Here is a 22654-nt window from a genome sequence, read left to right on the forward strand (position 1 = left end):
TTCACCCAACTCTTTTTTGATGCCCCCACCAACCTGCATAGCAGTCTGTCCATCTGGTCAAAAGTACCCTCTGGGACCAAATATAGCACACTCTGCGGTACATACAGGCTGTGCAGAAAAAATATAGTTTTAGCTAAGGATACTCTCCCTATTATTGAGAGTGAAAAAATCGCCCAGAACTCAACTGACTGTTTTAGGCTGTTCAGCAGTCACTCACTATTCAGTGTTATATCCAGAGGTACTGCATCTTTTCAATCTCCCATTCTACCCCCAGTCCCCAGTACATGTTTCACACCTTAGGCCACCTAGGGGAAAGAGTCTAGATTTGGCTTTGCTGGCTCACAATCCAGAGATTCAAGCAAATGTCTTCATCTCTCCCAGGGGACGGGGCAGTGCGTCTTTCGGATAACGGAGATATGTACATCGACACTACATTGCTTATGCCCACCAGACAAGACTTCCCGCAGCTCCAGCCCTGTTAGCACATATTCCCTGCGACCACACTTCCAAAACAACCCCTTTCTGTGTGAAATCTGGCGCTCGGTCTGTGTACAACAGTTGTACCCATCTTATAAAGGCGGGCCCAATATTGATTTCCCTCAGAGCTACCCACATGTATTGCTCCCCCTAAGGAATCAAATACATATTTCAGGTCTAGCGCACCATTGCATATTCCCCCTCAGCAGCCTTCAATGTATGCTTCACATGGTTCAGCCTGCGGATATTAAATATAGTGCTTCGTCGGGGGTGAGTCTTGTTTGAGTTGCATGCACAAGTGCTCCAATCATCAGCAGTAGTCTAGAAGCCAGGACCTTACATAGTAGTTTTCTATCTGCACTGAGCATTGACGGAGGCCTATATAAGGACAGCTCCCTGGGGCTCTGGCCTTCTTTCGTGATCAATGGCATTTTTTTCTCTTTTTCTCTTTAAGGCCGGAAGGACTTCTTTAAGATGGTGGAGGGCAGTGCATGGTACAGATCAGCCGGGCAACAGTCGGTACCCAGCGTCTTGCCCTGAGGCACTTCTGTAAGTGCTTCTTCAAGTGCCTCTGGGACTATTGGATGGTCCAGGGTCCACCTCTACTCCTGCGAGAGCTTCAGCATGTCGACCTCGACAATGTAATTATGATTGGATTGATGCACAGCTTATTTTGATTCAAGATTAGTTATTCAATAAATTTCCAACTTTTGTGTTGATTTGGTGGTGCTCAGTAAGGAGGCGTCGAGGGCCCAGCGACGTCAATATAAATGATTACTATGTGAGGCCAGAGGAACTCTGGTCCCATCCCTTGTTAGGCACACACTTGCTTGCGTTCCCTTAGTTCAAGAAAACAACTTCCATTCAATGTTTATTGTAATTCATTTCATTTATTTCATGATTTTAATGATGATTCTTTTATCGATTCAATTCAAATTTCCTCATGATTATAGTCAATATGCAAAATCAGGCAATGTCTTTAACGTGTCCAATGCATTTCGGGCATTAATGGCATGCCCTTCATCAGGGAATTGACACTAAAAGCAATAGTATAAACAAACATTAGCGTATAAAATAATATACGTAAGATATCAATTCAAAATCGCATAACAAACATATGTTTATGAAACCGAATATCAAATTGTGCTTTCCGTTCAGTATAGAAGGTGAAATGATGGTTGAAAAGAAAATGTGAAAAGGATTAACATGGTGCTGGTTACTTATTTAAAAAAAATGTGGGGTTCCGTAGTTCACTTACATGCCTGTTGTTAATTGGTGGTAGGGAATCTGAAGGAAGTGAAAAAACGAGAAAAAAATCGGTCAATGTCAGTGAAAAAAATATATGCGGTGCTCTCTAGTGTAAGGTTGGTGAGCGGTAAAAACTAACCTGAATAGTTACGGGTAGAAGACTTCAGTCCGGTGCTAGTCTCCGTGAAACGCCGGTGAAGGTAATGGCTTCCCGCGTTTGTTTAATTCAAAACCTCAGGTGTCACGTGATGTGTCACGTGTGATGGAAATAAAAGGAAGACTTCGGAAGTGTTCGGTTCGGTTTCTATAGAGTCAGGGTTCAATACACGGTGGGCTATAGGCGGGGTTGTCAAAATACAAGAAACCTATTTGTGAAGTGTATGGAATTACGGTTTACGTGTGAGAGTAAAATATAAAAGGGAGAAACGGTGACCCTAGGATCGAACTGGGGAGTGAACTGGTCTACAGTGCACGGTGAATTACTCATGTGGCTAATGTGTGATGAGAATTAAAAGGGTGAAAAATTGAGATGTGTAGTGTCAAGAGTGCTGGGAACATACACAATGACAGCAAGATCTGTCTAAAGAGCAAATACTTCAGAGATAACAAGAAAATTCAATTCTCTCATTTAAACCCATGGGTTTCTGGGTTGACAGTCTGTGGATCCAATAGTTCTCTCGTCTCAAGAGGAATTTGTTGTTGTCTCTCCCTTCTTGCTTCTGTATTGTCTCAAGAATAATGAACTTTATTTGAGAAACATTGTGTTGCTGTTCTACAAAGTGTGCAGACAAAGCTGACTTCAAGTTTTTGAGTCTAATGTTTGATTTATGTTCAGTGAGACGCACCTTGATGCGTCGTTCGGTTTTCCCGACATACTTTTTCCCACATGGGCATTTTATCCCATATATCAGGTTGCTGGTGTCACAGGTGGCGTTCACTCGAAGTTTGATATAATTGCCTCGACTTGGATGATTTATGGTGTTACCCCTGATGATGTTATTGCAATTACCACAGTTCAGGCAAGGTTTGGTTCCAGTGTATGTGCTGACTTCTTTGGGTTTATCTTGTAGAATTTCTCCCAAATTTTTCGCCCTAGTGTATGCGAATAACGGAGGTTGACTGAATGCGTTTCTAAAGTCGGGTTCAAGGTTAAGGATTGTCCAATGTTTCATGATGATTTGCTTGAATTTTTTGCTGCTGGTCGAATATTTCGAGCCCACTACTGTCCGTGTTTGTTCAGACTTTATGGTAGGTGTTAAAAGTTTTGATCTATCCAAGTTATCAATCCTCGTTTTGGTTTCCTCCACTAGAGTTTTTGGATAACCCCTTTTCAAAAATTTGTTTGACATTTCGTTCAGTCTTTGGTTGAGAGTAATTCTATCTGAAGTGATTCTTTTGACCCTTACCATTTGAGAATACGGTAGGTTTCTTATCAGGTTGGGTTCATGAAAGCTGGAGTGCAATAACATGTTGTTCCTGTCGGTGGGTTTCACTTCCTTCAGATTCCCTACCACCAATTAACAACAGGCATGTAAGTGAACTACGGAACCCCACATTTTTTTAAAATAAGTAACCAGCACCATGTTAATCCTTTTCACATTTTCTTTTCAACCATCATTTCACCTTCTATACTGAACGGAAAGCACAATTTGATATTCGGTTTCATAAACATATGTTTGTTATGCGATTTTGAATTGATATCTTACGTATATTATTTTATACGCTAATGTTTGTTTATACTATTGCTTTTAGTGTCAATTCCCTGATGAAGGGCATGCCATTAATGCCCGAAATGCATTGGACACGTTAAAGACATTGCCTGATTTTGCATATTGACTATAATCATGAGGAAATTTGAATTGAATCGATAAAAGAATCATCATTAAAATCATGAAATAAATGAAATGAATTACAATGAACATTGAATGGAAGTTGTTTTCTTGAACTAAGGGAACGCAAGCAAGTGTGTGCCTAACAAGGGATGGGACCAGAGTTCCTCTGGCCTCACATAGTAATCATTTATATTGACGTCGCTGGGCCCTCGACGCCTCCTTACTGAGCACCACCAAATCAACACAAAAGTTGGAAATGTATTGAATAACTAATCTTGAATCAAAACAAGCTGTGCATCAATCCAATCATAATTGCATTTATCCTCCAAGCGTCCACCGGATCGATAGCACGCATTCTACAATAAACTTTGGAAACAAAAACAAAATCATGAGTAACTATGAAGAAATATCTAAAAGTACAGAGGCCAGAGCCTCCACTTTCGCATTTGAGGAAAAAGACGTGGACCAAATCTATTCTCTTATCAGGGAGGAATTAGCACAAGAAACATCAAGTCGGTCAAAAGAGCAAAACATAAAACAATTACTTTACCTATCTAAGAGAAAAACAAACCAACAACTCCATGCCAGTACTCTCATCAAGTATCATAGAAACCATCGCATACCCCGTGGGTTAAGGATTGCACTTAAACCATCCCTATGCAAACACTCCAAAAAATTCCAGGAACGCTGGTATGAGATCCTTAACAAGTGCTCAATGGATTTAATCCTTTTAATCATCCAAGAATTATCTACTATCTTGGAGGAAATCTCTGCTGAAATACAGGAAACATCTACGGAATTATCAAAAATGATGACAGAGGATGAACTTAAAACAACCTTGGAGGACATCAAAACCCAAATTGAACGGCACTCTAGAGAGATTAATGAACGCAAAATTCGTAAGTTCAAGCGCGACACCTTGGACTACAGACTGGGGGAGGTTTATACATGGGCCGATGTTTACGCCCAAAAACGAAGGAACCGTCCTTATAACTCGAACACCGATACCTCATCCACGGACAGTGAATCCGCACAAAGACCACGTAAGGCACAACCTTCAAGAACACCACAAGAACAGACACCAACAATGGAAGCCACCACCAGTCAAACACATGACAGCAGCCCTTTTTTAGACCAGGGCCAAGCGCAAAAAGGAGACCCAGGAGAGGGAAAAGAAAAAGAGAAAGAAAGGGACCCGCCGAACACTCGGAGCACCGCAGCAACAGCCAAGGAAAAGGAGAAAAAACCCAAGAAGAACCAACCACAGAGCACTTAGTCATCAACATCAGTGATCAGCACTTTAATTCATACGAACTAAGACTATTGGAGAAAGGAACTTCATTTGTACCTACCACTTCCACAGACCACTTGGAACAAGAAGTCAGCTTTTTCAAATTAATGCGGAAACTTAAACTTAGACATTTTTTTGACAATGTCCTACCGGAGCGCCCACAACAAGAGAAAGACCAACTATTGGGACTACGTCCACAGAGCTCATTCCAAGCACCCACAAGTCATAAGACACTAGACCTTTTTGAAAATCTAGTTAAACAGGATCTTAACAAACTTAAACACACTAAACCCAAAATCAGAAATATCACACAAAAGGACCTGGACACATTGAACAGAATTGCAACTGACGACCAAACAATCTTTACCAAAGCTGACAAAGGGGGAGCGATTGTCATCATGAATACCTCTATGTACAACGACAAAGTAACGGAACATGTCATGGACAGGACAACATATAACAAATTGGACTCAAATCCCACTTTGGAATACTCCAAGACTTTAAGGAGCATTATAGACCAGGCACACCAACAGGGAACCATTACAGAAAGGACAAAGAACTTTCTTACAACAACCAATACCAAAAGTCCAACTCTAAGAATGGTACCTAAAATTCATAAGAATCTCAGAAACCCTCCCATGAGACCAATAGTCTCCACCAGAGGAAGTCTACACCAACCTATAGGACAATTAATTGACAGGTACCTTCAACCGTCGGTACAATCCACTCAAACATATATAAAGGACACTTCACAATTTCTACTCAAGCTACAACAAGTCCAACTCAACCCAACCGAGAAAGTCCTGTTATGTACTGCAGACGTTTGCAGTCTATACACAAGCATACCTCATGACATGGGAATTGAAGCAATGGAATCAGCCCTTCTGAATATGGATTTAGATCAAGACTTCCAATTGTTCCTTATGGAGCTCATGCAGTTTACCCTATACCATAGCTACTTCAGAGTTCATGACAAATGGTACCAACAACTCACCGGGATGGCAATGGGTAATTCGGCTGCACCTGTGTATGCCAATACCTTCATGCACTGGTATGAAACCCAACACATACTAAAGAACACCAACTGGACCAATCATTTGAAAATGATATCAAGATACATTGATGACTACTTCATCATATGGACGGACACAGAGGAGACATTGAGAACACAACTCAGCAGATTTAATTCTATTGACCAAAGGATCCAACTAACTTGGGATATTTCAGACACATCAGTCAACTTCCTTGACGTAAAAATCACAGTAACCCCCAACGGATTCATCACCGACCTCTATGTCAAACCCACCGACAGGAACAACATGTTATTGCACTCCAGCTTTCATGAACCCAACCTGATAAGAAACCTACCGTATTCTCAAATGGCAAGGGTCAAAAGAATCACTTCAGATAGAATTACTCTCAACCAAAGACTGAACGAAATGTCAAACAAATTTTTGAAAAGGGGTTATCCAAAAACTCTAGTGGAGGAAACCAAAACGAGGATTGATAACTTGGATAGATCAAAACTTTTAACACCTACCATAAAGTCTGAACAAACACCGACAGTAGTGGTCTCGAAATATTCGACCAGCAGCAAAAAATTCAAGCAAATCATCATGAAACATTGGACAATCCTTAACCTTGAACCCGACTTTAGAAACGCATTCAGTCAACCTCCGTTATTCGCATACACCAGGGCGAAAAATTTGGGAGAAATTCTACAAGATAAACCCAAAGAAGTCAGCACATACACTGGAACCAAACCTTGCCTGAACTGTGGTAATTGCAATAACATCATCAGGGGTAACACCATAAATCATCCAAGTCGAGGCAATTCTATCAAACTTCGAGTGAACGCCACCTGTGACACCAGCAACCTGATATATGGGATAAAATGCCCATGTGGGAAGATGTATGTCGGGAAAACCGAACGACGCATCAAGGTGCGTCTCACTGAACATAAATCAAACATTAGACTCAAAAACTTGAAGTCAGCTTTGTCTGCACACTTTGTAGAACAGCAACACAATGTTTCTCAAATAAAGTTCATTATTCTTGAGACAATACTGAAGCAAGAAGGGAGAGACAACAACAAATTCCTCTTGAGACGAGAGAACTATTGGATCCACAGACTGTCAACCCAGAAACCCATGGGTTTAAATGAGAGAATTGAATTTTCTTGTTATCTCTGAAGTATTTGCTCTTTAGACAGATCTTGCTGTCATTGTGTATGTTCCCAGCACTCTTGACACTACACATCTCAATTTTTCACCCTTTTAATTCTCATCACACATTAGCCACATGAGTAATTCACCGTGCACTGTAGACCAGTTCACTCCCCAGTTCGATCCTAGGGTCACCGTTTCTCCCTTTTATATTTTACTCTCACACGTAAACCGTAATTCCATACACTTCACAAATAGGTTTCTTGTATTTTGACAACCCCGCCTATAGCCCACCGTGTATTGAACCCTGACTCTATAGAAACCGAACCGAACACTTCCGAAGTCTTCCTTTTATTTCCATCACACGTGACACATCACGTGACACCTGAGGTTTTGAATTAAACAAACGCGGGAAGCCATTACCTTCACCGGCGTTTCACGGAGACTAGTACCGGACTGAAGTCTTCTACCCGTAACTATTCAGGTTAGTTTTTACCGCTCACCAACCTTACACTAGAGAGCACCGCATATATTTTTTTCACTGACATTGACCGTTTTTTTCTCGTTTTTTCACTTCCTTCAGATTCCCTACCACCAATTAACAACAGGCATGTAAGTGAACTACGGAACCCCACATTTTTTTTAAATAAGTAACCAGCACCATGTTAATCCTTTTCACATTTTCTTTTCAACCATCATTTCACCTTCTATACTGAACGGAAAGCACAATTTGATATTCGGTTTCATAAACATATGTTTGTTATGCGATTTTGAATTGATATCTTACGTATATTATTTTATACGCTAATGTTTGTTTATACTATTGCTTTTAGTGTCAATTCCCTGATGAAGGGCATGCCATTAATGCCCGAAATGCATTGGACACGTTAAAGACATTGCCTGATTTTGCATATTGACTATAATCATGAGGAAATTTGAATTGAATCGATAAAAGAATCATCATTAAAATCATGAAATGAATTACAATGAACATTGAATGGAAGTTGTTTTCTTGAACTAAGGGAACGCAAGCAAGTGTGTGCCTAACAAGGGATGGGACCAGAGTTCCTCTGGCCTCACATAGTAATCATTTATATTGACCTCGACAATGTACTCAGCCAGAGCATCGGGCAGAGGAAGCGGTTACTGGGCAAACCCCTGCTGTAAATAGTCTGAGCTGGCTGAATTTATTTGGTCTCTAGCCACTATGTCCAGGCCGCCATCACGGCACAATGATAGGATATGAGCCTGAGGTCTGTTTTTCTTCACATTCATGCTAGAATGTTACCTGATTTCTCCCTTTCAAGATATAGGTGTTGCCTATATGGCTGGTGGGTAGACTTCTTCAATCGTGCCAACGTGTCTGCCAACTGTCTTTTGACTTCCATCAGCAAATGCGTTTCCTCAGGAAATGCACTCACTATCTGCCGTTTCAGAAAATCTATGTATTGGATGAACTACTCCTGCATCGATCTCACACACTTGACAGCTCAGACTAAAACTCATTCCCTTTGCTCGTGACTTTAACTTGCTTCCTATTTCTTGAGTTCGTAGACTGCCAATTTACAAGAATTTGCACTACCCTTTGCATCTATTGTGTTATAGCACCATTATGTCTTGAGCACTTCAACATTTGGGGAAATTGCGCAATGCACACTTATGATGCATTCCATCAATGTTAATATATACACACAACAAAGGCTCCTGATCTTGACCACAGTGAACACATCCCAGATAATGCTAGTGATGTGATAGCTGTGGGGATAGTTGAAAACCTTACTCATCCCAAGCTAACAATTGCAAAAGCATATCATGCAAAGCTACTTGGGACTGTCCCGCTGAACTGTGCAACACTATTTGCATGTAATACCTTCACCAAGATCCTTCTTTGAGCAAGAGCAGGTGGGACTATATATATCATCTCTCTTCATGTGCTGTGGTTCCTCCTTATGTATAATATTAGGCCCAGTCCTATTATCCAGATCTAAAGCTATTTAGCTGGAAGCTCTTTGAGCCTGATGCAGCATGGGTAAAATGGCCTGAAACACCATGTCCACATCATACCTGCTCAAATCTAATTCTTTGGCTACAGATCAAAGAAGGACTTAAAATCAAAACTCTTTGCCATATACATAAGGTACTAACGGAGGACCTCCAGCAACCTGGCTACAGCTCTTCAGCTCCACAAACTATTTAGATGTCGGAGAGCACCATAGGCATTTTAAACTCGCTTGCACCAGAATAGAAGATACAGCAGTAATGGGCTGCATGTCTAGGGCTCCACACTCTGGAAGTTTACCGCACCAGAAGTACCTGCAGGTTTGCAGCTGCTGGAGTTGAACGTCTTTGCTGTCCAGTTCATCCTGAATACGATTCAACTTGCTCTGCAGGTCGCCGTTTGTCTGCAGAGACTTCTCCAAACCCAAAGCAAGTTTCTTATTGTCCTCCCGGGATACGTCATAGGCTTTACGCAGAGGCTCCACCTGCAATCCAGATTAGAGAAGTATATTTATTCCTTTCCAGGTTTGACACGTAATAAACAGTGGGTCACCTATAACAAAGAACACAGAAAAGGACACAAAGTACCTGCATGTAAACACCAGGATAGACTCACAAGATTAAAAAAATATGAGACACCATTTACAACACATCTCCAACAAAGCTATCCCAAAGAAGTTACATACTGAACAGAAAGTGTGTAACCTTGGTGTTTTATCAGATGAAAAGCTTACCCTTATACTAACATAAATGCAGTCACCAACACTACATTATTTAAGTTGCCAAAGGAAGATGAGGAATATATTGCCATGCCTGGATCTCTATCTCAAGATTGCTTGGGTCCTCCATCCGATACTGTGGAGAAGTGTGGCTCACTGGTTAGAGGAGGCAGACCTGGAAGCAGAGGTCAGCCCGGGACCAGGGTTCAATTCCCGGCTCGGCGGGGTCTTGAGTCCTAAAAAGTCCATGGACTCGCAATTCTCGCTCCGGTGCCTACTCAATTCACGGGTTCACACTCTGCGACTCTGGGCAATAGATTGCTTAATCTCCACAACGGCCCCTCGCGGCGGGATGCCTGGCTTTCACCTTGCGGATACCCTGCCGGAGTTATCTCACAGGGGAATACCAGGACGGGTTCCCTAAGCAAGGGCTTCGAAACCGCTCAGTGATTTGTGCTATATAAATTCCTGTACATTTACATTTACATGTGCACATCTCACACCTATGGGTATCCAGGCGTTGGAGAGTAGGGGCGGGACAGCCTAATCTAGGGCCTAAATAGAGAACCAGGAGATCAGCTTCTTGCACGAATCAAGGACTAAGGGGGTGGCTCTGATCTGAAGTAGGGAGGTATATCCAAGCCTTGGAAGCCAAATATGAGAAAGCGTGCCTGCCAGATCTGGAATAGCGAATGAGACGTTCGACTGAGCGGAGGTTTCCGAGCAGGGTGTGGAAGTTCATACAGTTTCTGAGGTAAGATAGTATAGATTGGGTAAGCTTTACATATGTGTGTGAGGAGCTTGAAGAATGTGCTTTTCTGGATGGGAAGCAGGTAGAGGTATTAGAGATGTGAGGTGATGTGAGGTGATGTGTATGCAGGGTACAATTCTTAGTGTGAGTTTTGCCGCTGAGTTTTGGAGGACATTTAGTCTACTAGTGAGCTGGGTGGAGATGCCGACAGAGTACGTTACCATACTCTTGTGATAGGCACCTGAGTGTTGGTTTAGCATGTATTCAATGGGAGCCATTTGAAGATTTTTCCGCCGGATCTTGAATGTGTGGGATCAGGAGGAGGAGGCGAAGTTGATTTATCTGGTCATAGAGAGTCGGTTGTCTACCACTATTCCTAGTTTTGGGCTTAGATTGCCAGGCTGGGTGGTGGACCGATGTTAAGTGGAGTACCAGAAAGCATTCCATACCGAGGTATCCTAGGTGTAGAGAACTACTTCCGTCCGGTTAGTGTGGAGTTTAAGATAGCTGGTCTTAGTCCAGCTGGCGAACTCGGAAATGCAGATGGTGAAGTTAGCTTGGGTGTTGGTGATATCGTCAAAGAGGGGAAAGGATAAGCTGCGTGTCGTTGGTGTAGGAGACTATGCTGTTTCCGTGGGTTCTGATGATTTTTGCGGGTGGTGCAATGTGGGCGTTGAACGCGATTGGGATGAGTGAGGATCCTTGGCGATCTCCGCAGTGGAGGTTGGTGTCACCTTAGGTAAAAGGAGCCAGACTGAACAACTGGGATCATGGGGGTACGGGGGTACCTCGCAATGTTGCCCCTTTTATATTTCCATTATATTTTTTCCAGTGCATAAACAACAAGTTATTTACCTTTGGTAAGGCTCTTTATGGTGGATACACACTCTAATGGCAAAAGGAGAGGAGGGAGGGCAGTGATGATTCTGGAGTAGATAGACTATCCAACAGAAAGACCTTCTTGAGTATGCGTATGCTGAAACAGGCAGACCTAAAATACAGTTACAGGAGGAACTAATTACATTCATTAGCATCCGACCTGTATCTAGCCTTGCCAATGGACTCCATTAGTAAATGTGTACCTATCCACAACTGGGGTATTCGGTTAGGTATTTTTAGTATTCTGCAAGCCTACAATCTTGGACCAAGATCTCCGACTGATCCCTTGATCAAAAGATGGAGTCTGCTTGGATGTAGTTACATTCCAGGTGAGGACTTTATGATGCAGCATGCCGCTAAAGTCTAGTAGGTGAGATTCCTTTGAAAAAAATAAAAAGCTAACATCCTTTTCCATTTGGGTACGAGAATCTCAAACAAAAAAAGAGCAGGTTTTCTATTCATTTTCATTGAGGCATTTTTCTTTATCTCATTTTTACCCAATTGGAGTGAGTCACAATTTATGGCCAGCTAATGAATATTAATGTGCTAGGTAGGTTTGGAACCAAGTCAGATTCCTTATTTTGAAAATAACCAGCCTTTTTGTACATATGTCACTTGCAAAACACGTTTCTAGATATATAGAAAGACTAGTCACAAAGTGCAATTCTTTTTTGAAATCAGGAACTTAGTACACCAAGCCCCAAGGTCTTCCTATTTCCAATTGCTTTAAGGAGCCCTCTATTCCTATAGTTGTCCCTGAGATTCACACTTGCCAAAAGACCGGTCTGGGTCCTGTTACCCTGTGTACACTCTTCCACCTACTTGTCACACTCTCAATAAATTCCCTCATTAAAAAAAGATTGCCTACAGAAATATCTAACACTGCCTGATTCTTACCATCCTGTTTCCAAAGTATGGTATGGGACTGACTGGCCATGTTTTGCAAACCACAGACAAAGTATTGGATGATGATGATTCAAAGTTTACAGCTTTAGGACTAATATCAGCTCTGTTAGAAGATCAAAGGACTGGTATTTTGCAAAACAGAATGGCTCTTGATTTTGTCCTAGCTGGAAAGGGACAAGTATGTGCCATTGTAGGTCTAGAATGTTGCTCATAGATTTAATCATTGCCACAGCAAGGCCTTGCTAAGCTAATGAAAGTAAGAACAATAGAACATCTGATAACTGGGCCTTTAGGGGTTAGATGTGTCGGGTACAGCAGCAAGCAACAAACCTTTACCAGTTGTTGGCATAAATGGACTATTTAGATGACACCTAGCCTCCTTGAAATAGGATAGGTTATCTGGTTCCGTTTGAAACTGGTCTGCTTCTTTCCTTCACAATAGAACTAAGGGAATCAAAACCAACCAATCCCTATCAGAAATTACACTGGTAACAATTGGAGTACCTCAAGGCTCCACACTCTCACCACGGTATTCAACTTGTTCATGGAACCCCTTACGGACATCTTGAAGATCTCAAACATGCATTACCAAATGTACTCTGTTGATACTCAATGGTGTTTGAAAAAACCTCCTCACCTGAAGATATCAAAACGCTCAATTGCACTCTGTTGAAAACCCAACAATGGCTGACCCGCAATCACCTCTGGCTCAACCCCTTCATAACTGAATTCCTTTTGATCGCCCCTCACAATCGCTCTGCCCCCATACAAGATTGGATCAAACAACTTACAGTTCTCAACTGCTTCCCCCACATTTTTAACTCTGCTCGATTCCTAGGCATACTTTTGAACAAGCATCTTAAAATGCAAGATCATATCAGAGCAACCATCAGTGCTGCCAATCACCAACTTAACATTCTAAGGAAAATCAAACCGTTCTTGCCCCCTATGGATTATCCGTTAGTAGTGCAATATCTAGTCATCTCCTGATTAGATCATGGGAGTGCCACTCTTGCTTGCCTATCCAAAGGAAAGATGGCACCTTTAAAGGCCACATTGAACTCAGCTGAACACTGATGATTTTTTAAAGATTAAAAGTGAAAAATTGATTTTAGAAGAAATAAGCGCATGTGGGGATATCTGGTCACGCTGCACAGGTGCAAAGTCAAGAGTTTAGGCTGACAGCAATGGAGCGCTGCCCAGATGCAGGTGCCACACAGTCCCGCTGAACAAAAGTACTTAATCTTGGCCGTAACAGAGAGATGTGGGGTGCAGTCAAGTGATGCGTCGGTGTTGATTCCGCAGTCAAAGTGATGTGTCAATTTTCTATATGCAACAATGGTGATGCGCTGGTTCTGAAGACAAAGCAATGGTTTCAGGATGGGTTGGTTCAGAGTGTGATGCGCTGGGTTTCTCTACGTAGTCGAGGGGATCCGATCATCCCTCACTTCAGTGGCAGCGAAGCAGTAGATTCGGTGCATCGGATGCTAGTCCCAAGTACGATGCGCCGCTCTGTTCCCGCAACAGTGTTGATGTGTCAATTATACTTCACACAGCAGAGGATGTGTTGGTTTCATTGCAGTAAGGACCTGGATCGACTTCCAATGAACCAAGCACAGGAGCAGATGGGAAGACAATGATATCCCTTAGTCTTAAAACAGGAGGCAAACCAGCATGCCTTTGGAGATCACTCTGGGTTGAAGCAAGAGTCCAGTTCTTCCTCCACAGTGCAGAGAAAAGTAGTTCAGCCAGAGCAACAGTCCACTAGAGTGGACGTCTTTGTAGCAGCACAGCAGTCCTTCATCATGACAGAGTTCTTCACAGGTCCAGTAGTGTCCGATTTGGTCGGGTCGGAGATCCAGTACTTCTACTCTGTTGTGCCTATGAAGTGAAGATGACTTCATAGAGGAGCTTTGAAGTGCACAGAGGCCCTCCCTCCCAGCTTTTGCTCCAGAATCACTTCAGGGGGGTAGGCAGCCCTTTGTGTGGGGACAGGACACTGCCTATTAGGGTGTAACTGTCAGCTCCTCCCTCCCATCCTTCCCTGGATGGCCCATCAGGATGTGGATGGCTACCCAGTAACACCTAACCTTCCTTTGTGTGTGGTTGTCTAGAGGGCATGCAAAAGTCAAGCTATCACCCACCCCAGACGTGTATTGAGCATGCAGGCACACAGAGCTGAGACAGAGAGATGCCATCTTTCTGAAAGTGGCATTTCTAAAATAGTAATGATAAATTAAGCTTTGCCAGCAAAGAGGATTTATCATTGCGATTCCAACGACATGGACCATGACAGAGTTACTCCTTCTCAATCAGGAAGTACAGCTTACAAGTGTAATAAGGAATTCCCAATGGTAATCTATGAGATGGATAGGCCTCACAGTAGTGAAAACAAATGTGGGTGTTTTCTTTTACTACCAGGACAAGCAAAACATAAAAGTACATGTCCTACCTTTTATTTTCAGAGGACCCTGCCCTGTGGGCTACCTCAGACCGACCTACCTTAGGGATGACATATATGTAATAAAAGGGGAGTTTAAGGCTGCTAAGGGGTTTTACATGCCAAGTCGACTTGGCAGTGTACACTGCACACACAGGCCTTGCAGTGGCAGGCCCGAGATATGTTTTAAAGTGCTACTTGTGTGGGTGGCACAATCAGTACTGCAGGCCCACTAGTAGCATTTAATTTACAGGCACTAGGCACATGTAGTGCACTATACTAGGGACTTAACCAAAATTGGCATATCTCATTTATCTGTAAGTCAATCAAACCATGTTTATTGGAGAAGCACATGCGCTTTAGCACTGATTGGCAGTGGTAAATGCGCAAAATACTAAGGCCAACAAAAATAAAACAGCAACATTTGAGGCAAGCAGGCAAAATGTTTGGGGGAAGACCACCCTAAGGATGTCAGGTCTAACATGACCAAAGAGCAAGCCAAGTTGAGGCAGAAACTTTCTTGGTTAATGTATCCATCAGTGTTGATTCCCTGAGCTGGTGTAGTAGGGAATGCGTTGGGGTTCAGCCAACTCAGAGGCTTGAACCACCAGACTCCCCAGGGTGGGATTCAGGAGAATAAATTCTGGGACTCTGGGGACAGGTCTATGTTGCGTTGCAAACTGTCTATTTACCTTCAGACAAGAACCTGGTTTGACCCAGGTTCCCATTAAGCTAATGGGGAGAGCATCAGTGAATGGTAACTGGTGTTCTTGGCTTGGTTGCCCTGGGTTCAGAACCTTTCTAAGTACATTAGACTTTTCTTCCTGGATGTGCAGAGTCAATTTGAGAACCTCCGTTACCCTGCTTATGACTGTGGCAAGAGAGAAAGATTATTCAAGGGCCTGTGCGGGGGTTGGTGAGGAAAGACCAGTATCAGGGTAAGTGTCCAGGCCACTTGCATTCTGAAGATCATCAAATATATTACTGTCAACACAGTATTCATGGAAACCACCCTCCTCCCCAAAATATCGATAGATGTCAAGTACTGAGTCAGGATACTGTTAAAGTCTGGGGGTCGGAGCTTGACCATCGGAGTCTGATAAAACATCAATCCCACTTCTGGCATCAGTGACGTCATGGCCGGTGTCAGCTGGTGACACAGTGGCATTAGCTGAGGTGCTGACAGCAGCGCTGGGTACGCTGCTGGTACTTATGCCATTGGAACCTGCTCCTAAGAGAGGCTTGGTGTCGGGCCTGGCATTGAATCTAAAGTCACTGGAGTCGGATTTGAGAAAGGTGTTGCCCCGTGTGTGGGTCAAGTGATACAGTTGACGCAAGGGAAGAATCAGCCAGCAGCAACTCGAGTACTCAAAGGGATCAGATATGGCACCAAAGATCTTCTAATAGGCCTGTTTCAGCTTGGCAATCTATTGCAGTATTGCTGTTTGTTCAGGGTGGGGCTAAATCAGGATCAGCGATGGGACGGACTCCCTGGAAAGATAACAGCTCCGTGGCTTAGAGACACCAAGTCGATCGGAAGACTCAGAACGCTGGAAGCGACAAGATGGAGTTCCCTGCTTCACCTTTTTGTGTTTCTTGTGCAATGTTCTGGACTTACCCGAGCAGTGCAACTTTGACGAAGACCGTTTGAGGGAGCAGGCTCAAGAGCAGGAATGAGTTAGAGCTCCTGATCTTGATCAGGGCCACTTCTTCGACTTCCTGAGTTTGGCGACTTCGAACTTGGCTTTGCTTTCTCAGATGGCCTTCTTATTCATTTCATTACAGCATTTATACAACTTTGAATCCTGTTTAGTACTGAAGCACCACAGACAATCAACATGGGTGTCCGTAACGGACATCTGTCTGTTCCAAGACCTACTTTGCTATAATCTTGTTGTTTTAGGAGGAGACATGGTGCACACTTTTGTGAAAACTTCAGAATGGTAGGAAGAACTCTCTGGATATGCATCGGGAGGCGCTGAATGAAGTGATGTCAGCTTGTGCTCTTATAGTGACGTATGTTCTATCCTGAACAGACTGACCCAATGTGGAGCCACACGATGGAATTGCTTGAAAGTTTCTGGATCCTATCTAGCTATTGAGGAAATTCACATGGCGAGGAATCTCCATTTAAAAGCCTCTCTGGACATTCAGGGTTACTGTCTGGCTGCATGAAAAATAGAGCCACAGAAGAAGCAACACCCATGGAAGTGATAAGAAATGCTTACTCAGCAAATAAAAAACGATGATCTAGCATTACACAAAAACTATGGCCAGTTGTCACGTCTTAGAAAAAGTATTCGGTAGTGCAAGTCATGCACTGTTGGCAAAATTAGGTTTGAATAAGCATTCCTTTGGCTTGCTTGTCTGAAGAAGAGAGTGGAGGGTGCAATTATATTTAGCTTGCTTTATCTTTGGATCACACTTTTGACAATTCCCAAATAAGAGGGGAATACACCTTCCTTTGGCTTGCTCACTTAAAGAAGAGAAGGGACGGGAAGGGAAGGTGCAGTTATTTTAGCTTGTTTACTCTTTGGATCACTGTTTTGACATTTCCCAAATTACAGAAAATATCTTTGGAGCTGCTGTCTTAACCTTTACCTGGGTGCGTTGCTGGGTGTCCACCAACTGCAGCTTTGACTGGCTCTCTGCCAGTTCATTTTCTAACAGCTGTATCCTGTGGTGGTTCTGAGATCTGAAAATAGAGAATTGGGACAGTCTGGTGAGAGAGGCCTTCAAGATGGAAAAGCGAGAGAGTGATTGGCAGTGGGGCCTGATCCCTTTACCTTTCTTTTCGCAGGCCTGCAATGTCCGAGTCCTTGCTTCCAAGCTCAATCTGCAACTCCTCCACAGTCTGCTGTAACCGGTTGTGAGAAGTTAGAACATTCTCCAAGGTACTTGAAATCTTGAGTTTGTCTTCCTTCACATCAGACAGCTGCCGCTGAAGGGAACTGATCTAAAGAGAAAAGTTAGAGGTCACTCAATGTTTCTTCAGTTAGAAAGGGTTTAGGTGGGTGACAAAAGAGGGGCCTGAGGACCTACTATGTAACCTCATGTGGATTTGAGTGTAATGGCACATGAAGTGACCCCCATAGGACACAGCTGAGAAACATTATGAAGGTAACAGCGCTGATGATGCACACTGAAATGCAAGCACTAACCAAAAGTATATACAAAAGTACAGAAGAACAAGTTACTTACCTTTGGTAACACTCTTTGTGGTGGATACTCTAACTGCAGATTCCTCACCTTTAGAATATCTCCAAGCGCCAGACTGGATATGGAAGATTTTAACAGGAATGATTGCACAGGTAGGTGGTGCCGTGCAACTCTGCACTGACTTCGTTCTCACCCAGAAAATATGATGCAGCAGCATAAAAGCGCCACCCTGATGCATAACTGAAGTTTTTTCTTGCTTGACTCTGTCCGGTACTGAGAACATTGAAACCAACTAGTGGCAGATGGTGATCTCTGAAAGTGGTGGGGGTATGATTTGTTTCAGTGTCCCCATCGATTAAGTATTACCTCCAGTAAACCAATGGCATAATTTTGTCTTGGTTACCCCCTTATGCCAAGATTTACATACAATATATCAGTAACATAATTTTGCCATTGATTCTGCTCATATACCATTGGTGGCCCATGTGTCATAAATTGCCTCCAGTATGTCAGAATCAGCATTTTCTCGTGGTTTGCTTCTCTTTACCAGACCCTCCTGTGGTAAATATTTGATTTACCGTCGTAATTTCTATGCAGGTAAGTACTTAATCAATAATAACTCAATCGGAAAGAAAAAGGCAGAGTCCGTGGTGTTAGAGTTCTCAGGGGTTTTATTCCTTAAAAAGGAATGGTCATGACCGGATATCTTGTTCCTGCCACCACTGGGGTGCAGGAAGGGATAGAGCAATATTTTATTGACAATACATAGCTTATATACTTGAGTTACATTATAGAAACCAATATAGTAGGCGTAACAGCTGAGAGAAACAAGATAAAACACACACGTGGTAATAATACGTAATTAGAAGGCGTGAACTAGGCGTGAACATAGAAGTGTGTGCTAGAAACGTCATAAGTAGGTGTCATAAGTGGGTGGCAACAAAAAGCAGAATCTTGCAATGTCAGCAGAAATCTGAGGCCTGGATGCGCGCGCAGCTGCATGACGTGTGATTGACGTGAAACTGGAGGGTGCAGGGGACTTGACATTTACAGTGGCGGAAAGAGACAGAAGTCTGGCATGTCAGATCAACTCGTACTTCTATCATATCTGATATCTGATGTTTGGGAACCATACTATCTGGGCGGAAAGGTCTCTGGGGCAGAAGCTATTCTATACTGACTGTGAGTGCGTGTATAAGCGTCTAAGTGTCTGCAGGAGATGCGAGGGGGGCATGGGCCTTCCATGGTAACAGGGGCTATGAATCACTTGCACGGAGACAGTAAGGCCAGGCCCTTCGCTCTGCAGCTGGGGGAATGTTTACTTAAACTAGTAGGCAGGAATGCATTTTCGGAGAGGGAAACAGATAACTTGAAGGTTGAATTCAGTCTTGGCAGGCAGCAGGCTGAGCTAAACGCGGTGAGCCGTGCAAGGAGTAAGGCAGAGGTCACGGGTACAGAGACAGCCTGGGCTGAGGCCTTTCAGAGTCAGAAAGCAGAAAAAGGCTCGATGGCAGATTTCCAGGGCCTGCTTCGCCAGAGCTGAAAAACGTGTAAAGTACACCTACAAAAAGACGTTGACATGGCATACTTAGGAACGGACTATTCAACCCATTCTAGGTGGGTCTGAAAGAGGACATGTTAACGTTGGACGCAAATGTATTTGCGTCTTCATAGCTGGCACAGGAGGGAAGTTACATGTACTTTAAGCTCGTACATGGAGACGGTGGGGTACACGATAGGGAACATAACTTGACCAAAAATTTATATTTCCTCATTCCCTCCTTGTTCCCTACGGACCCTTCATGATATCTCGATCCTCATGAATCGATCAGTCTGTTCTTGTAACATCATTTGCTCGTCTCTCTTCCGTTGTCGGTTTGAGAGAAAACTGGAATGTTCAATGCACGATGTGGCGCACAGTCCACAAATCGCTGGCCCACACTGTAGGCACAGGCAACAACTGAATACTATGACAAGGGCAATGCCTAGGAAGGATAGGATCTTCCATCCCCAAGCGGTTAACGTTGTCCAGAACCAACCGGACCAAGTCCAGGTGCCTGGATTCTGATGTATCGAACTTGCAATCTTATGAAGACGTGTAATAGCTTTGTAAACAGTTGGCGCGTTTTCTGGAATGAAAACACAGCAACTTGACCCGATGACCTTACAGGCTCCACCTCTATCTGCCAAGATGACGTCAATAACGAGACGATTCTGAAGGACAACAATCCGCATAGCAGACTGCTCCTCCGTCAAGTTACCTAGGGCGGAGGCAGTTTCATGTACTACTGCTTCGAGTGTTCTGGTTAATCTACGTATTAATTTACTGTTTTGGACGGGGCCTGTGAAGAAAAAGAATCCTTTATTGAAATCTGTGTATTGCTCCCATGCCGTTTCAGTATAGTCGACAATCGGGAGATCTCTTCTGAGTCTATTCTTTACTAGGTTTGTATTTCTGTGGTAATCAGGAGGGGCTAGGAAAACAGGTGGCAGAAGGAAGGCAATGTAACAGGTACCATCCCAATCTGGAGGTAAGCGTATGTATGCGGTATAGCCACAAACAAAGTAGGAATGACGGGTAGCTTTAAAGGAGGACTTGCCATGATCACTGAAATCGACCACGGTGGTACATTTACTATGACCTAAGTGTACTGAACCCTTCTTTCTGACACATAAGTCGCCTGTGACTGGTAGTACTGACATAGCAGGGAGAACTGGTGCAGCTTCGGATTCAACAGTGAGAATCATAAGGTTAATTGTATAATTACCTAATCCATATACTTCATTTTCTAGATCAGTTCCTACTCTAGTGGGAAGTCCCTTCTTGTCAGGGTAACAGGCATTAAGCAGAACTAAGTTCAAGTTTCCCCAAACCCAGCTCCCTTTGAAAACAGCAACATCAGGATCTAAAGAATTAATTATTCTGAACCATGCACCACAGGAGCCATTATGAGTGAACGGGTACGGAAAGAGGGGCAGAACTCCCTTGTATTTCTGATGGGGAGGGAGTCGGCCACATATCCAACAGTTTGTAGCATTGCTCGTCTGATGGGAGTGATGTAACATGCTAATGAATGTGTTGTTGCGCAGCGCGAGTCTGTAAGACAACTCGTGAGGCGGTAATGTACTAAAAGAATGTTCAGCAGAAACATTGTAAGCAGATTGTTCACGCTTGAAGATAGGGTAGTATATGGGAAGCAATATACTCGCCACAATAATCAGAAAACTTAGAAAAAACGTAATTAATAATGTCACTATACAGTGGCTGCGGAGTGATTTGCAATATGCACGTTTCTTGAATTGTCTCTCTCTCTCTCTATCTCGATCTAGGGGATACATGTCAGGAACTATTTAACCGATTCACCTAGGGGAGGACTTAAACAATTAAACTGTCTGACTTGCTAGATCGAAGCTTCAGTTTATACTCCTCTTGGGGAGTTTTCTCTCGTTCGGGAACTTTAAAGTCAATAGGTTCGATACAGTCTTTGGAGGGGGTGGACGAGTCAGGGTCTGGTTTCAGTTCGTTGCATTTTTTAATATGACTCGTATGTATCCACCCCTTTCTGCCTTCCACCTTGATTGCTGTCCTCGTAGTGAGAAGGACGGTCTTCGGCTCTTTCCAGCGGGGCTCCAGCGGACTTTTCCTGTCAAAGTTCCTTATTAGGACGGTGTCACCTGGTCGGACATCGTGCGGTTTTACATCAGTGTTGTCAGGGAAGGCTGCGGCAACCTGTGAACGACATGATTGGAGTGCAGACATCAAGGAGGCAAGGTAATCTGTCAGCATATTACAATCGACATCAGTAATTTTCCTAGGCATGGGCGTCCCCCACATATTCGGTGGTCTGCCAAAGACCACTTCGTACGGGGATAGTCCTGATCTCGAATGGGCAACCATTCTCATGTAGAATAATGCAACTGGCAGGGCGACTATCCAGTCGACCCCTTTCTCTTTACAAACTTTGGCAAGGCGGGTCTTTAGTGTCTGGTTATGCCTTTCTACAAGGCCTGCAGCTTCGGGATGTCGGACACAATGGAATCTCCACTGATATCCTAGCAGAAGGGAGACATGCTTCATGAGTTCGGATGAAAACGGCTGTCCGTTATCTGAGTACACGACACGAGGCAAGCCGTATCGTGGGAAGAATTCTCGAACCAGCTGCCTGGCAGTGGTCGGGCAGTGTAATCTGAGACTGGGTATGCTTCGGTCCAACGGGAAAGTGCACAAACAACTACGAGGACATATTTGAATCCTCGACAACGGTCCATCTGGATATAATCCATCTGGAGGACTTCAAAAGGGTGATCGGGAGGATGAAATCCACCTTGCTCTACAGGAACGCTTTTACCTGGATTGAACTGACAACAGATCATGCAAGTACGCACTTTCTGTTTTGCTGCTGCTCGTAAGTGTTTGTTGTACCAGAGATTCTGTAAACTGTCTAACATAGCTTTCTCTCCTAGATGTGCCGGACTATGTGCTGTATTTATCATGATTTGAACCATTGAGTCGGGGAGAAACCATGTAGATTTTCCCTTCGTGACCCATCCTTGATCTGTCTGGATCCCTCCTAGTTCAGTCCATTTCTTTATCTCATCTGAAGTAGCATGTGTCTGGATATCGATTATATCTAGGGTGGGATCCCTGACTGTCATACACTGTGTTGGTACTATTTTCTTTGTCACATCGGTAGTCTGGGTGTGAGTCAATGCTGTATGTTTTGCTGTCTGATCTGCCAGGTCGTTACCCTGGGAAACAGAATCTGTAACTTTAGTATGTGCTTTACAC

At 43.4% G+C, this 22654-nt stretch overlaps 1 protein-coding gene across 1 annotated transcript in view; it reads right to left on the bottom strand.

The window, feature by feature from the left end:
- CCDC150 (coiled-coil domain containing 150) overlaps positions 1-22654 on the bottom strand; it is a 257953-nt gene that overhangs the window by 41834 nt on the left and 193465 nt on the right. Inside the window, exons 19-21 of the mRNA XM_086944366.1 lie at positions 17493-17662; positions 17308-17401; positions 9327-9496 (exon numbers count right to left, since the gene is read on the bottom strand). Coding sequence (XP_086800492.1) covers positions 9327-9496; positions 17308-17401; positions 17493-17662 — 434 coding nt within the window. The remainder of the gene's footprint in view (positions 1-9326; positions 9497-17307; positions 17402-17492; positions 17663-22654) is intronic.

Source organism: Lissotriton vulgaris, chromosome 11, assembly GCF_964263255.1.
Source record: "Lissotriton vulgaris chromosome 11, aLisVul1.2, whole genome shotgun sequence".
In the NCBI taxonomy this organism is placed as follows: domain Eukaryota; kingdom Metazoa; phylum Chordata; class Amphibia; order Caudata; family Salamandridae; genus Lissotriton; species Lissotriton vulgaris.